We start from the raw sequence: 24507 nt of genomic DNA, 5'->3' as shown, positions 1-24507 counted from the left end.
CCTAAACCCCATTTTAGACCGTTTCCCAGGACCACTCCTACTACCAACTCTTGTAGTTCGAGTTCCCCAGAAAACGGACTCTGAGATTTGCATGGAAGCACTTTATTGACGTGGGTTTGGCTTTCCAAAGTGAGGGAAATGGGTCAAGCAGAGGAAGAGGTTGGAGTGTGATGTGGTTGAGGGGCCCCTGCCAGTCCCGTGGGCAACTCTGGGCCGGAGGGGCCTTCAGAGTCATCCCAAAGTGAGACAAGAGGCTTCCACCCATCGACCAGTCTTTAAGCGTGAGTTCCCTCAAGGAGGGGGAACCTTGGGCAAAGCAGCTTACCTCAGCCAGAGGTCATTCTGGGGCATGGACTTGGCTGTGAGCCTTTGGCAGTAGGGGGAACAGGTGCCCACCACTGCCTAAGGCATTGTGCCCAGGTGTGTTCAGGTCTCTTTCTGGTGGTTTGAGGCCGTGGAGCCGTTATGGCCACTGGGTTCTGTTGAGCAGTATGGGTTTCCTACATGAACAAGAGCAGTAAGAACCACAGTGGATGTGCAAGCTTGTTCCTAGGGAAGGGCCAAGGTCAAAACTGTAGAAGCCAGATTCTTCCCTCGAGTCCGAGAAAGGGTAAAAGTGGGAGATGATGCTAAATGTTCCAGTGCCAGGAAGTCACTTGGGAAGAATTGGAGCATGAGAAGGAAAACCCATGCCAGAGGGACCTGGACCCAGGAGGGACCTGGAGAGCATGAGACTCGTTTCACTGATTACTTTTCCCAGGAGTCAGGACATCAGGGGACTTAAAGGGACAGGGATGGGAGCATCTATGTTCACGTGTTTGCCAGTATTGATGCTGTTTGATTTATTTTCACATTTTGTTTTCATTTTCAATCTTTTTTTAAAATCTTTGCTTCAAAAACGTTTATCAAAGTAATACATATGTATAAAAAATAAAATAAAAACAAAATCTTAAAAGAAAGTCAGCAGGCCCTTCCCAATTCCCACACTGACCCCAACCCCAGTTCAACTCCCTAAAAACAAGAGACTCTTTAATCTGTTTCTTATGACGGTTACCTTCACATTTTAAATAATATTCTCAGACTTCTCTTTCTTGGTTTATCTATTTTATACACCGACTTCATTTTTCTTACATGGCTTCTATGTTTTTTAGCTTATTTTCCAATAAATCTATGTGACTTTTTTTTTTTTTTGGTTAATACAGTTATCAGTGGTTACATCTTCATCACTCTATCAATATTGTTCCTTAGTTTTTACCATCATAGAGATCATCTACCTGCACTTCCCCACCCCCAAATAATTCATCAAATCTGATATCCTTTGGACCCATCTCCTTTGTGGGGTAGGGGTGCAGCGCCCGGAGCTCAACACCAGCTTCTGTTCCAATCTCTGCTGGTTGCACCCTAAGCCCACTTCACACCTGCCCTCCGAGACTGCTCTGCGTCTCTCCTGGGTTGAATCCACTACCCTGGGTCCTTGTGCTCTTTGTTTATTCTTTGTCTTGTTGGCACTTACAATCCACACATAGTTTCCCAAAAAGGAAGGCAAGGAGTGTAATTTGTTTTTGAAAACATCTTTATTCTACTCTCAAGCTTTATTAAATTTTGACTAGATATAGAAATCTAGCTGGAATATCATTTAACAGAATTTTGAAGCCATTTCTCTGCAGTTTTTCAGAACCCAACAGTGCTGTTGAGAAATTTGATCTCATTCTGCTTCTCCTTCTCGTATATGTCACCTGTTTCTCCTGCCTCTGGAAGTTTTTAGGATCTTTTTGCATCGACCACATTGGCCATCCTATGGGCCCTTTTAGTTCTGGGGGAAATGTTTGTATTATTTATTTGATGCTTTTCTCCTCTTTTCTCTGATCACCTTTTGGAACCCTTTGCACTAGTTGGATGTTATATCGATACTTCGTAGAATGAAATATCACATCTCTCATTTTTTTCCCCTCTTTCTCATTTATTTGTGCTTCCAGAGTATTCCTTTCATGCTATTTAACAACCTTCTGATGATTTTTAATTTTAGCGATCATGCCTTAAGTTTCAGCAGCCTCTTTTTGTTCTCTAAGTGTTCCTTTTTCAAGCCTGCTTCTCTGGTTTCATAAATGTAATGTCTTCTTAGCTCTCTCTGAACAATCAAAATCAGTGTTTTGATGTTTCGAAAGCTCTCATTTGCTGTTCCCCTTTTCTGGTTCAATTTGTATTTTCTTTCTTTCTGAAGGCTTCCCTCAAGCACCTCAGCCAGTCCTTGGCGTCTGTACTAGTTTACTAGGGCAACCGCAACGAAGTCCCTTAGACTGGGTGGCTTGAACGATAGACGTTTATTTTCTCACAATTCTGGAACCCAGAAGTACGAGGTCAAGGTGTCAGCAGGGTTGGTGTCTTCTGAAGCCTCTCTCCTTGGCTTGCAGACGGCCAGCTTCTCACTGTGTCCTCAAATGACCTTTCCTCTGTGCCTGCACCCTTGGTGTTTCTTCCCCTTCTTATAAGGACACCAGTCCTATTGGATCAGGGCCCACCCTAATGACTTCATTTAAACTTCATTACTAAAGACCCCATCTCCAAATACCGTCACGTTGGGAGTTAGGACTTCAACACATGAATTTAGGGAGACACAATTCAGTCCATAACAGCATTCCATTCCAGCGGAAAAGTGAGACTGTAACACGCTGTCGGGAACCTCTGGGTGTTGGGCTCACCCCCTCCCACAGGTGTCCTGTCTTCACAGTGACACGTGGGGGGTCGGCTGCTTTCTTGAGCACCCCTTACGCTTCACTGTGAGGGGGGCTTTTCTCTGGGGCCTGTCTTCTCATCACAGAATAATTCTCCCCTCTCCTACCTCAGGTTGAGCAGCCTGGCTGCTGGGATCCTGTGCGTGAAGCGGGAAAGAGAGCCAGGTGACTCCCCTGACCTCAGCCTCAAGCTTCCTTCTGTGGAGGCTGAGCCTCTACAGTCCCATTTCTCCAGAGAAGAAATTGCCAGACTCTTGTCTGACTTTTCTGTGCAGGGAGGGGTGTCCAGAGCCGACTGTTCTGCATGGAAGCATGTGACCTTTTCCAAAGCCTCCCCTCCTGCCCCCGGACAAGCCTGGGCCTCCAAACCCTGAGCTGCCCTGGGGTCTGCTAGACGCGAATCTGTCTCAGAGTCCTCGCTCCGCCCACCCGTGACTCCCTCTGTCCTTCCAAGTCATGGTCACACGGCCAATAGTGTGTCTTCCAAACCTGTACTGACATCGCCGTGCATTTTTCTCTCTACCACTCTTTTCCCAGGAGAGCTTTCAGCTTCATTTTTGTTCACAGTTGAGTCAGGAGGGAGAGGACACAGACACACATATTCAATCTATCAACTTTAAAGGAAGCCTCTCAAGACTTTCTTTTTGGATAAATTATGAAATATTTCAAACATAGGAGAAATACAGAGAGGAATGTCAGGAACACTCTGTGTGCACGTCATCAAGCTTTATCAAACCTCCTCATTTTGCCATATTTGCTTCAGAACTTTTAAAAAGTAAGCATTAAGGGGAATTCCCTGGCGGTCCAGTGGTTACTACTCCTCACTTTCACTGCCGAGGGCCCAGGTTCAATCCCTGGTCGGGGAACTAAGATCCCACAACCCACGACCAAAATAAAAAGCATTAAGGACACAGTCCGAGCTCTTTATCCTCCTCCTGACGCCCTCCCACACAGAGGTTATCACTATCCTGTATTTTTCCTATATTTGTGTAGACCGTGCACACGCATGGTATTTTCCCCTAACATTTGCTACCCTCAAGCGTACGCATAAACAATTGCACTGCTTTTCGTGTTTTCCAAATTTATATAGGTAACATCATACCCTACTTGTCTTTTGTGCAACATTATGTTTTTTAGATTTTACGATATTAATCCGTGTCGCTCCAGTAGGTTCATTTCCAATGCTGAATGAACAGCCTCAGTTTATCAGTTCTTCTGTTGAGGGAAACTAGAGTTGTATCTACTTTCTACCACAAACATGACTCCAGTAAATGTTCTTGTACATGTCTCCTGGCGAGAGTCTCTTTGGGGTGTATTTCTAGGGAGGGAACTACTTCCACATTCCCTATGTATAGATTCAACCTGCAGAGATTGCAGAGTGGCTGTACCATTTCACAGTCCCATCAGGGGGGTCCGCACTTCTCACTGCCCACTTTCTTTCCACCATGGGATAGTGCATGTTTTTACATTTCTAACAGTCTGATTAGTGTCAAATCAGCTTTTTAAAACAGAGACCTGTGCCATCACTCCTAGATGCGTCGAGAAGGTGGAAGGGATGAGAAACCCTTCTTTCACGTTGTTTGCTTTAGTTTGATCTCAGGAGTCTGGGTCAATGACTTTAAGTGATAGTGTATGTTTTATAAGCACGTTATACATTTTCATGTTAAGAAATTTGATGAATATCAGTTTTAAGAGTTTTTTTAAAGGATACACTTTCTCGTATCAAAGTATATGATAAGCGCTGATATCAAAATAATCCTGTTTTTAAAGCACTGTAAATTGAATTTAAGCCAAGTCGATGATCTCTAAACCATCAAAATAGCTAATACAGCTTCTCTTAAATCCTTCTGGTTTAGGAAATGTTAAAATGGACCTTCAAAAATGCTAGGTTTACAATGAGGAATGTTATAATTCAATGTTTACTCTATGGATCCTTGACACTTGGGATCTGGACAGCCATCTTTAGTATTTATTTTCACCGTAATCCTGTGAAGAATGAGGAGAAGAAGATCCAGGAGAAAGGAAAGCCATTAATTTGGTCCCTTGGGAAGAAATTGCAAACTACACATGGCTCAGTGCAAATACCAAGACCTTATGTAAGAGTCAAAAGGCCTAATGAAGATGAAACTACAGAACAGAAGTCATTTTTAAAATTAGGTAAGTATTTTGATTTCCTCTGCTATCCATTTTAAGGGGAAAATATACCATAAATTTAATAACTGGGAAGAGTGAGAGAATGTCCTTTTTTAGAGCAATTCAATTTTAAATTATGAAATATTTCTCAGATATATTCATATATATTCATACACACACACACACACACACACAGAGAGAAAATAATAAAACAGGCTTGTATGTATTTACCACCTAAATTTAACAATTTTTATGTAGTTTGCTGTATCTGTTTCAGATAGCTTTCTGTGTTTCAAAGAAATAAATTTTAATAGGTACAGTAAAAACTTCACCCCAATTCTTCCTCCTCCTTAGAGATCTTCCTCATTTCTTTTATGTATTTTCTTTAAGAAAAATACAGTATGTCTTTTTAAACATAAATTTATTTATTTATTTAGGCTGCGTTGGGTCTTTGTTGCTTGTTGCTGTGCACGGGCTTTCTCTAGTTGTGGCGAGTGGGGGCTACTCTTCATTGTGGTGCGCAGGCTTCTCATTGCGGTGGCTTCTCTTGTTGCAGAGCACGAGCTCTAGGCACGCGGGCTTCAGTAGTTGTGCCACGTGGGCTCAGTAGTTGTGCCACGTGGGCTCAGTAGTTGTGCCACATGGGCTGCAGTAGTTGTGGCTCACAGGCTCTAGAGTGCAGGCTCAGTAGTTGTGGCACACGGGCTTAGTTGCTCCGCGGCATGTGGGATCTTCCCGGACCAGGGCTTGAACCCGTGTCCCCTGCATTGGCAGGTGGATTCTTCACCACTGCGCCACCAGGGAAGACCCATAGTATGTATTTTTAATATATTTGTAACTATTCTGGAATGAATTGCAATGCCACTATGGGTATTAACATGTAAGTCTTTGTATAAGCATATTTTGTTTCTCTCAGGTAAATACCTAGGTATGGGATGGATGGGTCATATGGTAGCTGTATGCTTAACTGTAAAGAAAATGACAAACCGGTTTCCAAAGGAAGGGTGCCATTTTATATTTCCTTCAGCAGTGGATGAGAATTGCATTTTCTCCAGGTTTGGCCAACACTTGACATGGTCAGATTTTTAGATTTTAACCATTCTAATGGGTGAGTAATGGTATCATTGTGGCCTTAATGTGCATTTCCCCACAACTAAGGATTTTGAACACCTTTTCATGTGCTTAATGGCCCCACGTACATCTCCTTTTGTTAAGTGTCTCTCCAAGTCTTCTGTCCCTTTTTAAATTGGGATGTCTGTCTTCTGATTTCTAAGACTTTTAAAATATATTCTGGTATCAAATCCTTTGATTTGTGAGTTGCAAATATTTTGCACAAGTCTGTGCCTTGTCTTTTCATTCTCTCTTTTTTTTAATTGAGATATAATTGATAGATATCATTGTATTCATTTTAGGTGTACAACACAATGATTTTTATATATGTATATATTGCAAAATGGTTACCACAATAAATTTAATTAATATACGTTATCACACATAGTTACCATTTTTTTTCTTGTGATGATAACTTTTTTCTTGTTTTTCTTTTTTTACTGTTAATATACAATTTATTCTTATATTCCAAGAGGAGAATGTTTTCTAATTTCTACAGTTGAAAACAAGATTATTTATAATCACATAATTCACCATTATTATTCATTACATTTTCTTTGGAAAGGATAAAAGTTATCTCAGTACTTCAAGAGGTAACTTAAGGTATACTCTCTTAGCAACTTGCAAGTATATAAAACAGTGTGCTGACTAGAGTCACCATGCCGGGCATCTTCATTCTCCTCTGAGTGGTTTCATTCAAGAAGCAAGATTTTAAATTTCTGTGGTCAATTTATCACATTTTCTTGTGTGGTTTATGTTTTTTATGTTTTATCTAAGAAATCTTTGCCTACCTCAAGTTCACAAATATTTCCTTCTATCGTCTTTTTTTTATAGAAATTTTAAAATTTTAGGTTTTACATTAACTCCGTTTTGAATTAATTTCTGTGATGCTGTGAGGTAAGGATCATAGTTCATTTTTCCATATGGATCCAACACCATTTGTTGGAAAACTTTCCTTTTGCCATCTTGGTTCCTTTATCAAAAATAAATTGGCCAGGGCTTCCCTGGTGGCACACTGGTTAAGAATCCGCCTGCCAGTGCAGGGGACATACATTCGAACCCTGGTCCGGGAAGATCCCACATGCTGCGGAGCAATTAAGCCGTGTGCCACGGCTACTGCGCCTGCACTCTAGAGCCCGTGAGCCACAACTACTGCGCCTGCGTGCCACAACTACTGAAGCCCGTGCGCCTAGAGCCCATGCTCCGCAAAGAGAGAAGCCACCGCAATGAGAAGTCCGCGCACCGCAACCAAGAGTAGCCCCCACTCACCCCAACTAGAGAAAGCCCACGCACAGCAAAGAAGACCCAATGCAGCCTAAAATAAATATATTTATTTTTAAAAAATCAATTGGCCATTTTTGTTGGATCTGTTTCTGAACGCTATTCTCATTCTTTTTAGAAATTGTTTTGGTTACTCTAGGTCTTTTGCTTGTCCGTATATATTTTAGAAACAGCTTGTCAATTTCTACAAAAAAGCCTGCTGGTATTTTGAATGGAATTGAATTGAGTCTATAGATCAGTCTGGGGAGAATTAATATCTTAATAATATTGCTTTACCTGCATCCCACATATTTTAATATGTTGAATTTTCATTTTCATTCCATTCTATGTATTTTTATATTCCCTTTGAGACTTTCTTCTTGGATTATTTGGAAATAGACTGTTTAATTTCCAAGTGTTTTGAATAATGTTCTGTCTTTCTATAATTGACATCCAGTTTGATTCCGCCGTAGTCACAAAATATACGCTATGATTCCGATTCTTTTAGGGTTTTTTGGGGGTTTGTTTTATGATCCAGGATATGGCCTATCTTGGTGAATGCTCCATGGATACTTTGAAAAAAAATGTGTATTCCAGTATTGTTAGGGGAAGTGTTTTATGTATATGTAATCTCAGTCATATCCGGTTGATTGGTTGTATTGTTCAATTCTTATGTATCCTTGCTGAGTTTTTGGCTAGTAGTTCTGACAACTGCTAAGAGTGGGTGTTGAAGAGCTCAATTATAATCATGGGTCTGTCTGTTTCTCCTTTCAACCCTATGCGTTTTTGTTTCATGTATTTTGAGACTCTTTTTTGGTATGTTTCTATTTAGGATCATCATATATTACTGGTAGGCTGATCTTTTATCAGTATATACTGTCTCTCTTTGTCTCTAGTAATTTTCTTTGTTCTAAAGTCTATTTTATCTGACATTAATGTAGTTAGTCCTGCTTTTAAAATTATTTGCAAGATGTATCTTTTTCTATCCTTTTACTTTCAATCCACCTACATCACATCGAGGGGAGTTTCTTGTAGACAGCATATTGTTAGAATATATTTTTTTTTTTTTTGCGGTACATGGGCCTCTCACTGTTGTGGCCTCTCTGGTTGCGGAGCACAGGCTCCGGACACGCAGGCTCAGCGGCCATGGCTCACGGGCCCAGCCGCTTCACGGCATGTGGGATCTTCCCAGACCGGGGCACGAACCCGTGTCCCCCGCATTGGCAGGCGGACTCTCAACCACTGCGCCACCAGCGAAGCCCAGAGCATATTTTTTAATGCACTCTGACAGTCTATGTCTTTAACTGATATATTTAGATCATTTGCATTTAATATAATTTTTCATACGTTAAGGTTTAAGTCAGCCATTTTATTATTTTTTTGTTTGCTTCTTCCATTTCTCATTCTTCTGTTCTCTTTTCTTACCTTATTGTGAGTTACCTGAACATGTGTCAGAATCCCGTCTTGATTTACTTCCAGTATTCTTTTAATGTATTGCTTCGTGTAGCTCTGTTCGTGGTTGCTCTAGGTATTAACATGATACGTATGTAACTCACTGAGGTCTCCTTGAATCAATGTTTTGCCACTTCCAGTAAAGCGTAAAAAGCAAAGTCCATTAGCATCCTCCATTTTAAAATACGATTGTCTTCAGCATTTCCTCCGTGTACATGGATCACCACATCAGATGGTGTTGTAGTGTCTGCTCCAATCACTGAATGAGACTTAAGAAACTCACGAGCACAGGCTAGTATATTTTTTACCCTTTTGGATGTTCTTTTTTCTTTTCTGAGGTTGCAACCCTTCATCTGCTATGATTTTCCTTTTTTGGTTTACAGAACTTTCTTTTTCGATTCTTTGAGGGTGGGTTTGCTAGTCACAAATTCTTAGTGTTTCTTCATCTGAACGTATCTTTATTTTTCTCATGATTCCCGAAGGATATTTTTGCTGACCTAGGCTTTGCTGATGATAGTTCTTTCTGTTCAGCACTCGAAAATGTTTTCTCACTTCCTTCTGTCCTCCACGATTCAGACGAGAAATCCACAGACATTCAGATCTCTCCTCTGTGAGTACTGCCTCCTTTCCGTCTGCAGCTTTTGAGGGTTTTCTTTCGTCTGGAGTTTTCAGAAGCTTAATTATGATGTGGCATGGATTTCTTTGGTGTATCCTACTTGGGAGTTTCCTCAGCCTCTTGAAGCTGTAGATGTCCATCTTTCACCAAATTCGTGAACTTTTCTACTATTATTTTTTTTTTTTTATTTTTTTTTTTTTTGTGGTACACGGGCCTCTCACTGTTGTGGCCTCTCCCGTTGCGGAGCACAGGCTCCGGACGCACAGGCTCAGCGGCCATGGCTCACGGGCCCAGCCGCTCCGCTGCATGTGGGATCTTCCCAGACCGGGGCATGAACCCGTGTCCCCTGCATTGGCAGGCGGACTCTCAACCACTGCGCCACCAGGGAAGCCCTCTACTATTATTTTTTAAGAGTACTTTTTCATTCCTCACTCTCCTATCCTTCTGAGACTCCAATAATACGAATATTAGCTCTTTTGTTGTTAGTTCACAGGTCCCTGAGACTCTCTTCATTTTTTTTTTTAGTCTATTTTCTCCATTGCTCAGAGTAGGTGGATTCTGTTACCACTATTCTACTTAATATTAAGCCCATCTAGCGAGTTTTTATTAGGTTATTTTTAGTTCTATAATTTCCATTTGGTTCTTTTTTATAACTTCTATTTCTTTGCTGAGATTTCCCCTTTTTCTGTTTCTGAGCATTTTTATGATGGCTGCTTTAGGATCTGAGATCATTCTGACCTCTGATTCATCTTGGTATTGACATCTGTCAATTGTCTTTTCCTATTCAATTTGAGATCTCCCTGGTTCTTTGTACGAGAGATTTTTGATTGTATCCTGGACATTTTGGAGATTATGAAACTCTGGGTCCTGTTTAAGCTTCTTTGTTAGGCCGACCTCTGTTAAGATGCAGCACAAGGACCAGGGGGGTGGGTGTGTTTGCTTCCTTCTGGGCCTGCCGACTCCACCCTGGCAACCGTGGAGCGTGGGCACTGCCACGCTGTGGATGGTGGAGGGGACGTTCAGCAGCCCCATTGGGGAAATGGGCGCTGATTTGCATGACATTGTTGTCTCTGAGTTCAGCTCCCCAGTGGGCCTCCCTGATGCCAGGGTCAGGAGATGGGGTAAGCAGAGTATCAACTATCCTGCTTTGCACAACCTGCTGCCATTGAGGGTGGAGGTTCAGCTCTCCCCGGGCCCCCATGGATATGAGGGGCAGTGGGTACATGGCGTAGTGACTAGCCTCACCTTGCACCATGTCGTTAAGCCTTGCTGCTGCCAGGTGGGACTGGAGGCTCAGCACGCCACTGACAAGACACTACCTTAGGGAGAATCAGAGCACCACCTGCTTCTACCAGGCAGGCTTCTGGAAGACCAGCTCCCTGCTCAGCCCACCCACACCATCCAGACAGGTAATCAGAACACTGCCTTCTTCTGCCAGGAAGGGGGATGGAAGGCTAGGTTATGCTGAGGGGAGAGGAGCACGGCCCCTTGTTCCCTTGGAGTAGAGGTGGATGCGCTCCTTGCTCTCCCCACTGGAGCCAACAGGGGCCGGTGTGGTTCTCCCGTTGGTGCTTGATTGGACTAGAGTGGGTGCTGCCAGAGGGTTTCTGTGGTTAGTTGTCCTTTTTCCTGGCCCTGTGGCTGGAGGAACAGGCTTATCCTGGCGCTTGTTTTGTCTGTGCCCATTAGTGGTTCCACCTGCAGCCTTTGACAGCCCCCTGTCTGGGATTTACGGGAGGCAACAAAGAAATCAGGAGCCCACCATGTCCTTGCCCCTGTCCTGGGGCTCCCAGGCAACCTGCCTCCTTACACTCGCCTTTCAGAGCCAAGGAGTTTTTAGGTGTAAGAAAGAAGACCGAGGGGAAATGGGGTCACTTTTTGATGGGAATCCTCTTTATATCCAGTATAGAATTTATACCAGTTTTGGAAAACACCCTTCGGGCATTGGAAAAGAAAGTTTATTCTCTCAAAAACAAAGCACAACCTAAAATCTACTAAGGAAACTTAACTAATTACGTTATTCAAGTTTCTAACTTTTTGTCTGATTCAGAGTTGTTCTGAAAAACTTCCATTACCGTTCGTTTGTGGCAACATATATTGATATTTCGAACAATTTTTCTTTAAGTATTTTGTTGCAGCATTATTTGATGTCTACAAGCTCTTTACTATTAAACCTTTACTGTGACTTATTGTGAGTATAAATGACCTGGATTGTCCTTCCCGTGAATTCTGTGCTTTAAAAATGATTTTGACTCCTGTAGTCTTTGACCGTTCTCTCGCTTTTAACCATGTTAGTTCATCTTATTTATCGTTTATGGTTACATTTCGTTTTTTATTACCATCTAAGAGTTTTTTATCTTTTAACAGGAAATCTATGCCAACTTCATTTATTGCTATGACTGATAGGTTTGGGTTATCCTCTGTCATCTTGTATTATTCTCTCAAACGGAGTTTTGGGAGAGGGGCTTCAGCTCCCATTCTCCCACCTTCCCTAGATCCCTCAGTTAATATAATTTCACACGACAGTTGCAAATCATGATGGGACCAAGGAGGCTGAGCACTTCCTTCTCTGGAGAAACTGAATGACTCTAGAGTAGCTTGTTGTTCATACTTTGCTAAGGAATCTGCTTTGATTTCTGTGAATACTTTGATTTTAACCTTGTCATCTGGGAGTAGTTTCGGTTCCAGGGAAACTACTCTGACATGTTATAAAAGGAGTGAATTCAGGATATGGTTGTTATTGTCCTTTATCAACGTGATGGTAGTAAACCTATACTTATGTGACTAATACCTTTTCTTGCAGGTAAGGATTTTAAGTATTTGGACCCAGAACTTATTCATGGATATTCAAAATATGGATTTAATTCCATTATCAGTAAAAACTTGGGCAACTACAGAGATGTGCCAGACACCAGGAATAAAATGTATGTTCCTCCTTATATATTTTTTTACATATCACATAGTTTCAGATATACAACATAATGATTTGATATTTGTATATGTTGCAAAATGATCATTACAGTAAGTCTAGTTAACATCGGTCCCTATACATAGATACAAAAAAGATTTTTTTCTTGTGATGAGAACTTTTAAGATCTTTCTTAGTAACTTTCAAATATGCAATACAGTATTATTAACTACAGTCACCATGCTATACATTACATCCCTGTGACATTTATTTTATAACTGGAAGTTTGTACGTTTTGACCTCCTTCACCCATTTCACCCGCCCCCTGCCTCTGGTGACCACCAATCTGTTCTCTGTATCTTGAGCTTGTTTTTTTTTTGGGGGGGGGGGGGGAGGCGGGTTGTGTTTTGTTTGTTTGAGATTCTACATGTGAGAGCATATGGTATTTGTCTTTCTCTGACTTGTTTCACTAGCATAATGCCCTCAAGATCCATTCATGTTATTGCAAATGGCAAGATTTCCTCCTTTTTTATGGCTGAATTATATATATAGATATAGATGTAGATATATAACATATAGTATACCTATATAGATATATATTACCTTTTCTTTATTCATCCACCCATGGACACTTAGGTTGCTCCCATGTCTTGGCTTGTAAATAATGCTGTAATGTGAACATGGGGGGTGCATGTATCTTTTTGAGTTAGTGCTTTTGTTTTCTTCAGGTAAATACCCAGAATTGGAATTGCTGGGTCATATGGCAGTTCTATTTTTAATTTTTTGAGGAACTTCCATACTGGTTTTCCATAGTGGCTGCACCAATTTACATTCCTACCAAAGGCACACAAGGGTTCCCTTTTCTCCACATCCTCACCAACTCTTGTTACTTCTTGTCTTTTTGATAAGAGCCATTCAAACAGGTGTGAATTGATATCTTATTGTGGGTTTGATTTGCATTTCCCTGATGATTAGTGATGCTGAGCATCTTTTCATGTGCCTGTTGCCCATCTGTATGTCATCTTTGGAAAAGATGTCTATTCAGATCCTCTGCCCATTTTTTAATCAGATTGGTTTGTTTTTTTCAATATTGAGTTGTATGAGTTCTTTACATATGTTAGGTATTAACCCCTTATCAGATATATGATTTGCAAATATTTTCTCCCATTCAGTAGGTTGACTTTTCATTTTGTTGAAGGTTTCCTTTGCTGTGCAGAAGCTTTATAGTTTGATGTAGTCCCACTTATTTATTTTTGCTTTTGTTGCCTTTGCTTTTGGTGTCAGATCCAAATAAATCAAGACTGATGTTAAGGAGCTTACTGCCTATCTTTTCTTCCAGGAGTTTTATGGTTTTAGGTCTTATATTTGTTTAATTCATTTCTAGTTAAGTTGAGGGTATGGTGTAAGATAGAGGTCCAGTTTCATTTTTTTGCATGCAGCTGTTCAGTTTTTCCAACACCATTTATTAAAGAGACTGTTATTTCCCCATCATATATTCTTGGCTCCTGTGTCGTAAATTAATTGACCATATATGTGTGGGTTTATTTCTGGGCTTTCTACTCTGCTCCATTGATCTATGTGTCTTTTTATGCCAGTACCATACTGTTTTTATTACAATAGCTTTGTAATATAGTTTGAAATCAGGGAGTGTGAGTCCTCCAGCTTTGTTCTTCTTTCTCAAGATTGCTTTGACTATTTGGGGTCTTTCGTAATTCCACACAAATTCTAGTATTGTTTGTTCTATTTCTGTGAAAAATGCCGTTGTAATTTTGATAGGGATTGCATTGAACCTATAGATTGCTTTAGGAAATATGGACTTTTTTTTTTTTTTTTTTTGCGGTACACGGGCCTCTCACTGTTGTGGTCTCTCCCGTTGCGGAGCACAGGCTCCGGACGCGCAGGCTCAGCGACCATGGCTCATGGGCCCAGCTGCTCCGCGGCATGTGGGATCCTCCCAGACTGGTGCACGAACCTGTGCTCCCTGCATCAGCAGGCGGACTCTCAACCACTGTGTCACCAGGGAAGCCCTCCATTTCAGCTTTGCCTTACTTTAAAATTCATATTATTATTTTCACTGAACTAGAGAAATACTTGATACAAATCTTTGAAGAATAGATTTTTTGTTGATTGGTTTTCCAATTACATTTATTTCTCAACTTTTAAATTTTGAAATAATTTCAGACTTACAAAATTGTTGCAAAAATATTTCATAGAATTCCTGCCTAGCATTTTCTTAGATTCCCCAAATGTTAACATCGTCCATACCCTCAGAACCAGAACAATAAACAAAACCAGCAAATTAACAATACAATACCATTAGCGAATGTACAGACGGTATTCAAGTTTTTACACTTAACCCACTAGCATCCTCTTTCTGGAAGGATCTAACCCAGGACTACAGACTGTGTGCAGGGTTCCTGTCCCCTGAGTTTCCTTTCATCTGAAACTGTTCCTAAGTCTTTATCTTCCACGACTGTGACAGTTGTAGAGATCTAACCATTTATTTTGTAGAATGCTCCTCAATTTGAGTTTGATGTTTCCTTGTGATCAAATCCGGGTCATGCATTTTTGATAGGAATACCATGGAAGGAATGTCATATCCTTCTCAGCACATTGTATTAAAAGGCACACGATGTCTCTTTGTCCCATTACTGGTGAAGTGACATGTGGTGAAGTTAATTTGATCACTTGATTAAAACGACTGTCAGATTTTCTGCACAGTAAAATTACCATTTATCCTCTTGTAATTAATAAAGGTGCAGATTTCTTTTAAATGTTAATTGTGAAAAACCTGGAAAATATAAAAAAGCATAAAAAGGGAAACTAAAAACACACATGATCCTAGGGATTTTTCTTCTGTCTTAATGCATAAGGTGTCACCTAACTATTTTCCCCCCACTTGACACAGAGAGATCATCACTGTCAGGATATTAGTGTATATCCTTCCAGAATTTATAGACACATACACATATTTATAAGTAGACAGTAAGCATACAATATAATCATATCATTTTAGTGAAAATGGGCTTTACTTTTTATATTTTATAATGTGTTTTTTTTTAACTTAACAACATATCGTGGAGAACTTTTTCAAAGCATTACACATAAAATTTGCCTCATTCATTTTAACACTTGAGAGCAGTTATCCATTGTATAAATATACAGTTTCCCCATTAATAGAAATCCTGGTTGTTTTTAATTTTTCAACTTTTCAAAAATGATGTAATAAACACTCTTGTACACATATTTTCATGCCCTCATGTTAGTATATATGGAGTAAAGATTTCTGGAATGAGATTGCTCAGCTATAGGCTCATTTTTCTTCTCTAGAATTTTATATAAATAAAATTTATGCAGCATAATTATTTTGAAATTTAGCCATGTTGTCGCAAGGAGCTCCTTTTTATTGCTGAGTAGCGCTCTACTGTACGGATGTGCTACAATTTGTTTATCCATTCATCTGTTGATAGGACAGATTGTTTCCGGTTTTTGTCTATTACAAATAAAGTTGGTGTGAATATTCTTAAGACAAGTTTTGCATAACAGATGTTCTTTTTTCTCTTATGTAAATATTTTGCAAGTGGAATGGCTAGATCTTAGGGTGTATGTTTAATTTTTAAAGAAACTGCCGTTTCCCTAAAGTAGTTGTATTATCTTACATTCCCATCAGCAATGAATGAGATTTCCAATTCCTCCACATCTTTGTCAACACTTGGTATGGCCAGTATTTTGAATTTTAGCCATTCTAATAGATGTGTAGTCGGATCTCATTGTGGTTTAATTGGCATTTTCGTGATGTCTAATGATGTTGAGATCTATTTATGTGTTTATTTGCTATCTGTGTATCTTCTTTATTGAAGTTAAATTTTGCCCATTTTAAAATTGGATTGTTTTCTTATTACTGAGTTTTGAGAATTTTTTAGTATATTTTGGTATAAGATCTTTATCATATTGATGATTACATGTATTTTTTCCTAGTCTATGGCTTGTTTTTTCATTCTTTTAACAGTGCCTTTGGAAAAGCAGAAGTTTTTAATTTTGATAGAGTTCAATTGTTTAATTTTATTCTTTTTTTTTTTTTTGCGGTACGTGGGCCTCTCACTGCTGTGGCCTCTCCCGTTGCGGAGCACAGGCTCTGGACGCGCAGGCTCAGTGGCCATGGCTCACGGGCCCAGCCGCTCTGTGGTATGTGGGATCTTCCAGGACCGGGGCCCGAACCCGTGTCCCCTGCATCGGCAGGCGGACTCTCAACCACTGCGCCACCAGGGAAGCCCTATTCTATTTTTAAATTTACTTTTGCCTAGCCCAAGATCACAAAGATTTCTCTGTTGGATTTTCTATGTAGATGGGCATGACCTATGCACTTTTACTTCTTCCTTTCTAGTCTGCGTGCTTTTCTTTTTCTTATTGCACTGGCTAAAACCTCTAATATAACATTGAACAGAAGAGGTGAAATTGGGCAGCCTTGCTGTGCTCTTGCTCTTAACACTCAGCTTTTCATCAGTGAGTATGATGTTATCTTTAGGCTTTTCATAGATGTTCTTTTTCAGGTTTAGGAAGTTCCCTTCTATTCCTAGTTTGCTGAGAATTGTTTCACCAGGCGGCTGTTGAATTGTGTCACATCCTTTTCTGTGTATTGAGATGTGTGTATCTTTAGTTTGTGAAGATGGTAAATTACGTTGATTTTCTAGTGTTAAACAGAGGTTATATTTATGGGCTATTCCCCACTTGGTCATGATGCATTATCCTTTTTATATATTATTGAATTTGATTTGCTGAAATTTTGTTTGGAATTTTATATCAGTGTTCGTGAGGGCTATGAATTTGTATTTGTCCTGACTGTCCTTGTCTGGTTTTGTTTTAGAGTAATGTTGGCCTCGTAGAATGAATTGTGAATTATTCTTTTAGCATTTAATTTTTTTTATTTTTGGCTTCATTGGGTCTTCGTTGCTGCACGTGGGCTTTCTCTAGTTGCGGTGAGCGGGGGCTACTCTTCGTTGCGGTGCGCAGCCTTCTCATTGCTGTGGCTTCTTTTGTTGCGGAGCACGGGCTCTAGGTGTGCGGGCTTCAGTAGTTGTGGCCCGCGGGCTCAGTAGTTGTGGCTCACAGGCTCTAGAGCACAGGCTTGGTAGTTGTGGCGTGCGGGCTTAGTTGCTCTGCGGCATGTGGGATCTTCCCAGACCAGGGCTTGAGCCCATGTCCCCTGCATTGGCAGGCAGATTCTCAACCACTGTGCCACCAGGGAAGCCCCTATCAATTAATTTTAGAGAAACCCATACACATGAGGCTTCTCTTAGGGGTGTAACCACGTCTGACGTGGTTTCAGCCTCCTTCAATATCATTGTCCTGTTCCTCCGAAGGGACTCAGTTTATAGCTTTCTGAAAATGATATACCCAGGACTGAATGTAATCCTAGAGATTGATCTGAGTAGCCTGAGTTCACCCTGGACCACCGTCTCTCTCTAGTTGGAGGCATCCTCTCTGTCTCTGTGTCTCATCTACTTGCTCTTTGGTCACACAGTGATCCTCCTGGAATGCAAGCCTTTTAATCCTATCTGTTTCTGTGAGGCGACATTTTCCCACCTGACGTTTTAGGTCACGGGCAGCCCACAGCACTCGCCCCCTTTTCCCATCCTCTCAGGTCTTTTCTTGGTTCTGTCATCTCATATTCTCATTCCTTGAAGCACGAGTCCATTTCCACCCGGTAAGCATGCCTTCTATATCTTCATCTACTCTTGGATAAAAAGTTAACCAGCACAAGGTCTTCTTCTTCCAAGGTGACATCAATCCATAAATATCCTGAAAGTCTGTCCAGGATCCCTGTGGGACTGCCTGCCCAGCACGTCCTTCCCTGGGGTTTCCTACCCACTGCGCCCTTTGCACACGGCGGCAGTGCGTGGAGTGACTTTCTATTTTGACCCCACTATCTGGCCATGATGGGCACCTAAGCCAAACTGAGCCAGTGAATCCTGTCCTGTGAATTTTGGGGAAGGGGGAAGTCTTAGCAGTTTCTCCTTGGATGCTGGACTGTAGGACACACTGGCGTCAGCCGCATTTCCCACTCTGTGGAGTAAAGGAGGGAAAACAAGCCAGGTTGCAGAGAGAGAATAAGAGTCATGTAATGAGCCTTGTAGAATACTGACTGCAAGGCACTGACCTGAGCATTTTACATATATTAATTCATTGAAACTTCACAACCTATGAGGTAGGTTGATGTAGTTATTGTTATCATTGTAATTATTCCCAGATGTAAAGACAAGAACAGAAATGGAGCATGTCCAGGTGGCTTTCAAGCCTCTGGTTAGAATTGCTCTTGGAGGCTCCAGGTTCCTGCCTGTTGGCTAGGTCCTGTGGGACATTTGGGTCCTTTTACAGTGAATCTCTTTCTTACGCTTAAGCTAGTTCCAGTGGGTTTGTCATTTACAACCAAAATATTTCAAAACACAACCAAATAATATAGCAATCCAAACAATACTTAACAGCTAAAAACGAATATTACTAGAATTCAGGGTCTATTCTCTCAAGTGCACAAAAAAATAGTAAAACATTTTTTGTCAAAGCCTTGGAAGAAATCTAATTACACCATATCCGTTACATTTCTTTGTTGTAATAGACTACACAAATGTAAGAACAGCACATAGGTTTTCTTTGAAGATAGAACAGTAAAGTTAATTTGAAACTTTCAGTGCGTATAAGCTTATTAATTCGTTTTTATGATAGAAACCAAAATATAGGAATAATTTGTGTTTATACTATGTTCAAAACAGAACTAATATTATCAAAGCAGAGTCTCAGGAAAAAGCAATTATTACTGGCATTAAGAAGGGAGGAATGATTTAGAAAATATTAGAACAACATAAAAAGTTTAAAGAAATTTTTGTATCTTAATTTTTGTATTTTAAATGTACTGTCACCTTACTATCATAATCATTGATTAAAGGAATAAAGAGGAAAAAATATGAATAAAGAAAGGTGTTTGAATGAGTCCTCAAAACATCTAAGGCTTTTAGATGAATCGTTTTCTTCCTCTTGCTTATGCCTGCAGGTGTCATAAAAAACGGTACCCATCCAACCTACCTACTGCCAGCATTGTCATTTGTTTCCACAATGAAGAATTTAATGCCTTGTTTCGGACAGTGTCCAGTATCATGACTCTCACTCCACAGCATATCCTTGAAGAAATTATTTTGGTAGATGACATGAGTGAATTTGGTAAGACAGGACGCTAATCATCTATCTAACCTACTTTGAAGGCAGCGCTATCTCTGTGGCACTTGAGTTATTTTATACAAAGAACATTTTCCGGTGGGTTCTGAGGCAGGCATTTTGGTGCACTCATGGCGATGTGAGAGCCGGTCCCGGTCCTTATGGAGTTGGGCTAATGGAATGGTTAGTGCTTCCATGAGACAAATGTAGGGGCAAGCTGGTCTTTAAAGGTCACGCATGATGTTCAAGAAGTGATATCTAGCAAACTTTTACATATAGGACAGATAAACAACAAGGTCCTACCGTATAGCACAGAAAACTATGTTCAATATCCTGTGATAAATCCTAATGGAAAAGAATATGTATACGTATAACTGAATCACTTTGCTGTACAGTAGAAATTAACACAACATTGTAAATCAACTATACTTCAATAAAGTAATTTTTTTTAAAAAAGTGCTCTCTGAACTGAGGTCTGAAGGCTGAGTTGGGCTTATATCGATGGAGAGGAAGGAAAAAGTATTTTAGGCAGAGGAAATGGCATTATAAAGGCCCAGAGGCAAGAGAAAACATAGTGAGTTTGGAATAGTTGTGTATTTGATGTAGATTATGTGTGAGTATAGTGTTAGGAGGGAGGGGGTAGGCCTGAAACCAGAAACGTAAAAAGGCAGCCCCTCTTGAAGGCATTGTTTGAATTTTATTTGGAGAAAATGGGGAACGATTCCAAGGCTTAATGCAGGGAAATGACACAATCTAGGTACTTTACATGAAAGAATTCTAATCACGCCAACTACACTTAATGGCTTATTCCTCCATGTTCACTGGTTTTAAGGAACTGTGACACTAGAAGAAAATCTGATTAACTCCATTTAGCATCTGAGATTAGCTGTCTAGTTTACAACTTAGTTACAAACCTCAGGCAAGCCAGGAGGGCCCAGATTAAGGATAAGCTCTTTGAAGTCTGCAGGTTCCCTGTGAGGTGCATTTCTCATGGAAGCAATGTATCTGTATTGGATAAGTTTTCTACCTAACAGTTTACCTAATCCACCATGAATCTGACCCACTATGGGCCGGGACAGAAAAAGAGGAGGAGAAACAGGAGGAAGAGGAACAGGCAGAGGAAGGAAAGAAGGTGTCCCGGGAGGTTCACCTCGGAGAAATAACTAGATGCGTCAACTCAAAAGTGAAAGGGAACTCAAGCTAATGTCAGCTACATTTAGGAGTTCCACTCATTGGCCAGGCACTATCACGTATGACATTATTTGTGTGAGAGCCACACAGATCAGAGGGGTCCAGTACTGTTTATTTCTGGTCTTGTGCCTAGGAGGGGATGTGGAGGGACAGCCAGCTTCCTTATCTGACCGGTACCCTGAGCAACACATCTGGCCATGTGTGGGGCAGGAAGGCCCCAGTAAAGCCATGAGCAGGGAGCTGGGTGGGATCTTTGCTGGACTGTGGAGTTCTAACTTCTCACCCAGAAGGACAAGGATCCTGCCATGGAGATGCAATTCCAGGATGACCAAGGAACCTCCCACAGCCTTTCAGATCTATGTCAGGAGTTCAGAGACATACCTGGTTCCTCAGATGTTCTTTAGGCATCAGAGGACTCACTGCTCATGGCTGAGGGATGGTTGGACTGCTGGACCGGACACTCTGCTTCTCCTCCTGGATCCACGGTCACCTGGTTGGTGGTCATTTCACCCACCCCACCAAGGAGCTTAGTCTTGGACCCACACAGAACCTCAAACAGGAAATGGGGTGTTCTGTGTCCTGATGAAGCTCAGGATTGATGTACCCCTGCTTTACTCCACAACGATTTCATGTGGGCCTTAGGAGAACTTTCTTCAACTGTAGCTAGTCTTTTCTAGCTCATAGCAGTTGGTACTGCTGATGGAGTTCCTCAGCTTGGGATAGCAGGGGTCAGGGGCCCAGACACCTGCCCCCATTGAGTTACACGAGAGGCATGTCCAGAGCTGACCTGCTACTGTCCACCTTTCTCATAGTCCTGGTACCTCTCGACTACAAGCCAACGACATGACCATCTTCTGAAGGACCCAAACCCTCCACTTCATGTCAGCAATGACCACTGCCAGCACGGCCTTATTTACTCCTAGGTCTGCCGCACAGAGTTCCTCTGGGTCCCGGATGTTGGGAGGGGTTTGCAGACATCTGAGCTGAGACACTGCCCCTACCCTGCAAGCAGAGCTGTGCTGCCTGCAGTCTGCCTCTGAGCAGGGCCCTGGCACTCTTCTTAAAGACAAGGAAAGAGATCCCTCCTTCTGACGAGACTGCAGTGAACCTGCTTCTGTTGCGCCCCAGCCTCCTGATCCAGATTCCTAGGACTTAGGAGTTTAAACCTCTGAGGCATCTGTATCCATCTCACCAGAGACTTCATATTAACCTCCAAGTATTGAGTGACCGTTAGGTACCAGGCTCTGTGCTGGGTCGTGGATTTCTTCCTCTCACTGCAGACCTGCAAGGAATATGGTACGTCTGCCTTCTCACAGATGAGGAAACTGAGACTCGAGTGGTGTGATAACCTCCCTGGGAATTATTACAGAGTTAAGAGCACGATTATTAATAATAAAGTCAAATTGCCCCAAAGAGTCATAACTCATGCTTTTTCTATTAAAATTTTAATAGTGATTTATTAAAATAGAGGTATTTCACTAGAAACACAGAAGGATGTCTGCAGTTGATTTCGATGCTGAATCCCTTTTTGTTCACGTTTTGTTCACATTTTATGCATGTTCGTCTGATAAAATTTTCTTTTAAGGTTAGAACATTTATGGAATAGCATAGTTTTTAGGAATCAATGAAAATTGTGGGAAATTGGTTTAATTTCTGTACTTATAGTTTACAATTGTCAAGTGTTGACTTTTTTTCCAGATGATTTGAAAGAGAAACTGGACTATCACCTGGAAATTTTTCGGGGAAAGATTAAATTAATAAGAAACAAAAAGAGAGAGGGACTGATTCGAGCAAGGCTGATTGGAGCATCACGTGCTTCAGGTATGAACATGTCGTTGGGAACATGACCCTGTGTCTGCATCACAGAGATCTTCCTGTCTGTATGGAAATCATCCTCGTGGAGACCCTCCACGTCTCCATATATTTCAGCCATATGAGTCTTTAATCTTCTTTTGACTCTGAAAAGATTCTGCTTCAAAACGTTAATTCGTTATTTCAAATAGAGGATATTCTTTTGCAGGGGTCATAATGTCAGCCTCCTGTCGCAGGATGAGTTCCCCCAGGTACAAACTCTGGGATGGAGTTTTAAATACATGCAGGGAACCCACTGGGGCGCTCTTGGGAACCACATAAGGGGAGCGGAAAGCAAGACTTTATGGGGAGAGTGGGGCTGTGATGCAGCTGCCGACCTATGGGGAACTCTGAAGCTAGGAGGGTGTCAGTTCAGGGCCTCTGGCAGGCAGAGGCCAAGACGAAATGGGAGGCGTGTTTACGGAGAAATGTCTGTGAAGGATAAAGGGGAGAGGGAAAAGCGTGGACCAGAAGCTTCTGGCCTGACACCTGTGGAAAGAGGCAGGGAAAGAAAGGAAGGTTGCAAGCCCTTCAGTCTGCTGCGTGGCTCCCAGAAAGGCTCCCAGGGGCTGGTGGGGAGCCCCAGGGCAAAGACCGCCCATTGGAGGAGTCCTGCATGGGTGCCCCAGTGGCCCAGCTCTTGTTCATCCCCCGCCTGCCCCCCCCCCGCAGTGTGCTTAGTGATTGGCTGGGAGCCCTGGGAGGGCATGGCCTTGGTGTGTATACTGCAGAAGATCCCAAAGCCTTGGAAGCTGTCAGCCCCACTCCCCCTGGCAGGTTCTCTTGAAGGGAGGTCTGAGCAGCACACTCAGGAGCGGTGCAGAGAGGTCCCACCTGGCCCAGGTAAGGGGACCAGACAGGGACGAGGACACCCTCTGCCCCCCAGGGAGGGGGCGTCGCTTTGGACCAGGCAGCCACATCCTCGCCAAGGGCAGTTCCTGGGGAGTGGACTGAGTCCCGAGGGGAATCCGAGCATTCTGACTTTCAAGCTTCCTGGAAACCCGAATGATCAGAGGGTTGTTTGCAGAATATTACACTAGGACAAAAGACGATGGGTAATGTTTAAGCGTCTTTCCTCAGGCCATGTGGCAATCTGAGGAAATGTCTCTGTTCTTTAGCAAGGCTATTTCCTTATTGAGTAGAAGGCCAAATAAAAGCAAGATCTGATTCTTTTTTTCTATGTTGGCCTGATTGAGACCTTCTCTCATTTAACTACACAGATAATACGTATTAATTGTCCAAAACGCAACATAAACCACTAAAACTGCATGGCATGTATCTTTTCAGAACTTTGGTTTTATGCATTAATATACATATGTGTGTATGTATGTACACACGTGCACACATACACACATGCACACATAGATGTGAGGATTTTTAAATATATGGAATCGTCCTATCTCTCTTGTTCTGAGACTTACTCTTTTAATTTCAATTTAATGTTTTGGAACTTTTCCCATGACGATACTTGAGACTTACCTCAATTTTTCTTTTACTGCATTGTATGGTATTCTATATGGATTCCATAACGGATTGCCATAATTTGTTTAGCCATTTGTCATTTGGTGATCTTTACTTTTTACTATTGCTCAAAAGAAAAGTTGTACGGGCAATTCTTGTACATATACCTTTGTGGGAATGAATGCTTATGCCTCTGGGATAAATTGCTAAAAGTGGAACTGCTGGGCAAAAGGGAATTCTTACTTTTTTTTTTTTTTTATTTTTTTTATTTTTTGCGATACGCGGGCCTCTCACCGCTGCGGCCTCTCCCCTTGCGGAGCACAGGCTCCGGACACGCAGGCTCAGCGGCCATGGCTCACGGGCCCAGCCGCTCCGCGGCATGTGGGATCTTTCCGGACCGGGGCACGAACCCGTGTCCCCTGCATCGGCAGGCGGACTCGCAACCACTGCGCCACCAGGGAAGCCCGGAATTCTTACTTTAAATTCTGATGGATGCTGCCAAATTGTCCTTCAAAAGACGGTACCAGTTCACAGTTCCATCCCAGGGTGTAAGAGGGCCCTCTCCCTGAGCCTAGCCGACACTGGAT

General features: G+C 41.8%; 1 protein-coding gene across 1 annotated transcript in view; it reads left to right on the top strand.

Annotated features, from left to right (window-relative positions):
• Positions 1–4591: 4591 nt before the first annotated feature.
• Positions 4592–24507, top strand: part of GALNTL5 (polypeptide N-acetylgalactosaminyltransferase like 5) — a gene marked incomplete at its 5' end in the record, with an annotated part of 67899 nt that continues 47983 nt past the window's right edge. The window contains 4 exons of the mRNA XM_082662401.1: positions 4592–4889; positions 12107–12227; positions 19257–19423; positions 22307–22429. Of these exons, the coding sequence (XP_082518527.1) occupies positions 4592–4889; positions 12107–12227; positions 19257–19423; positions 22307–22429 (709 nt within the window). The remainder of the gene's footprint in view (positions 4890–12106; positions 12228–19256; positions 19424–22306; positions 22430–24507) is intronic.

This window comes from Grampus griseus (assembly GCF_964374135.1).
Source record: "Grampus griseus genome assembly, chromosome: 9".
Lineage (NCBI taxonomy): Eukaryota > Metazoa > Chordata > Mammalia > Artiodactyla > Delphinidae > Grampus > Grampus griseus.
Note: the sequence above shows the minus strand (reverse complement) of the source record. Positions and strands in the feature narration are given on the sequence as shown.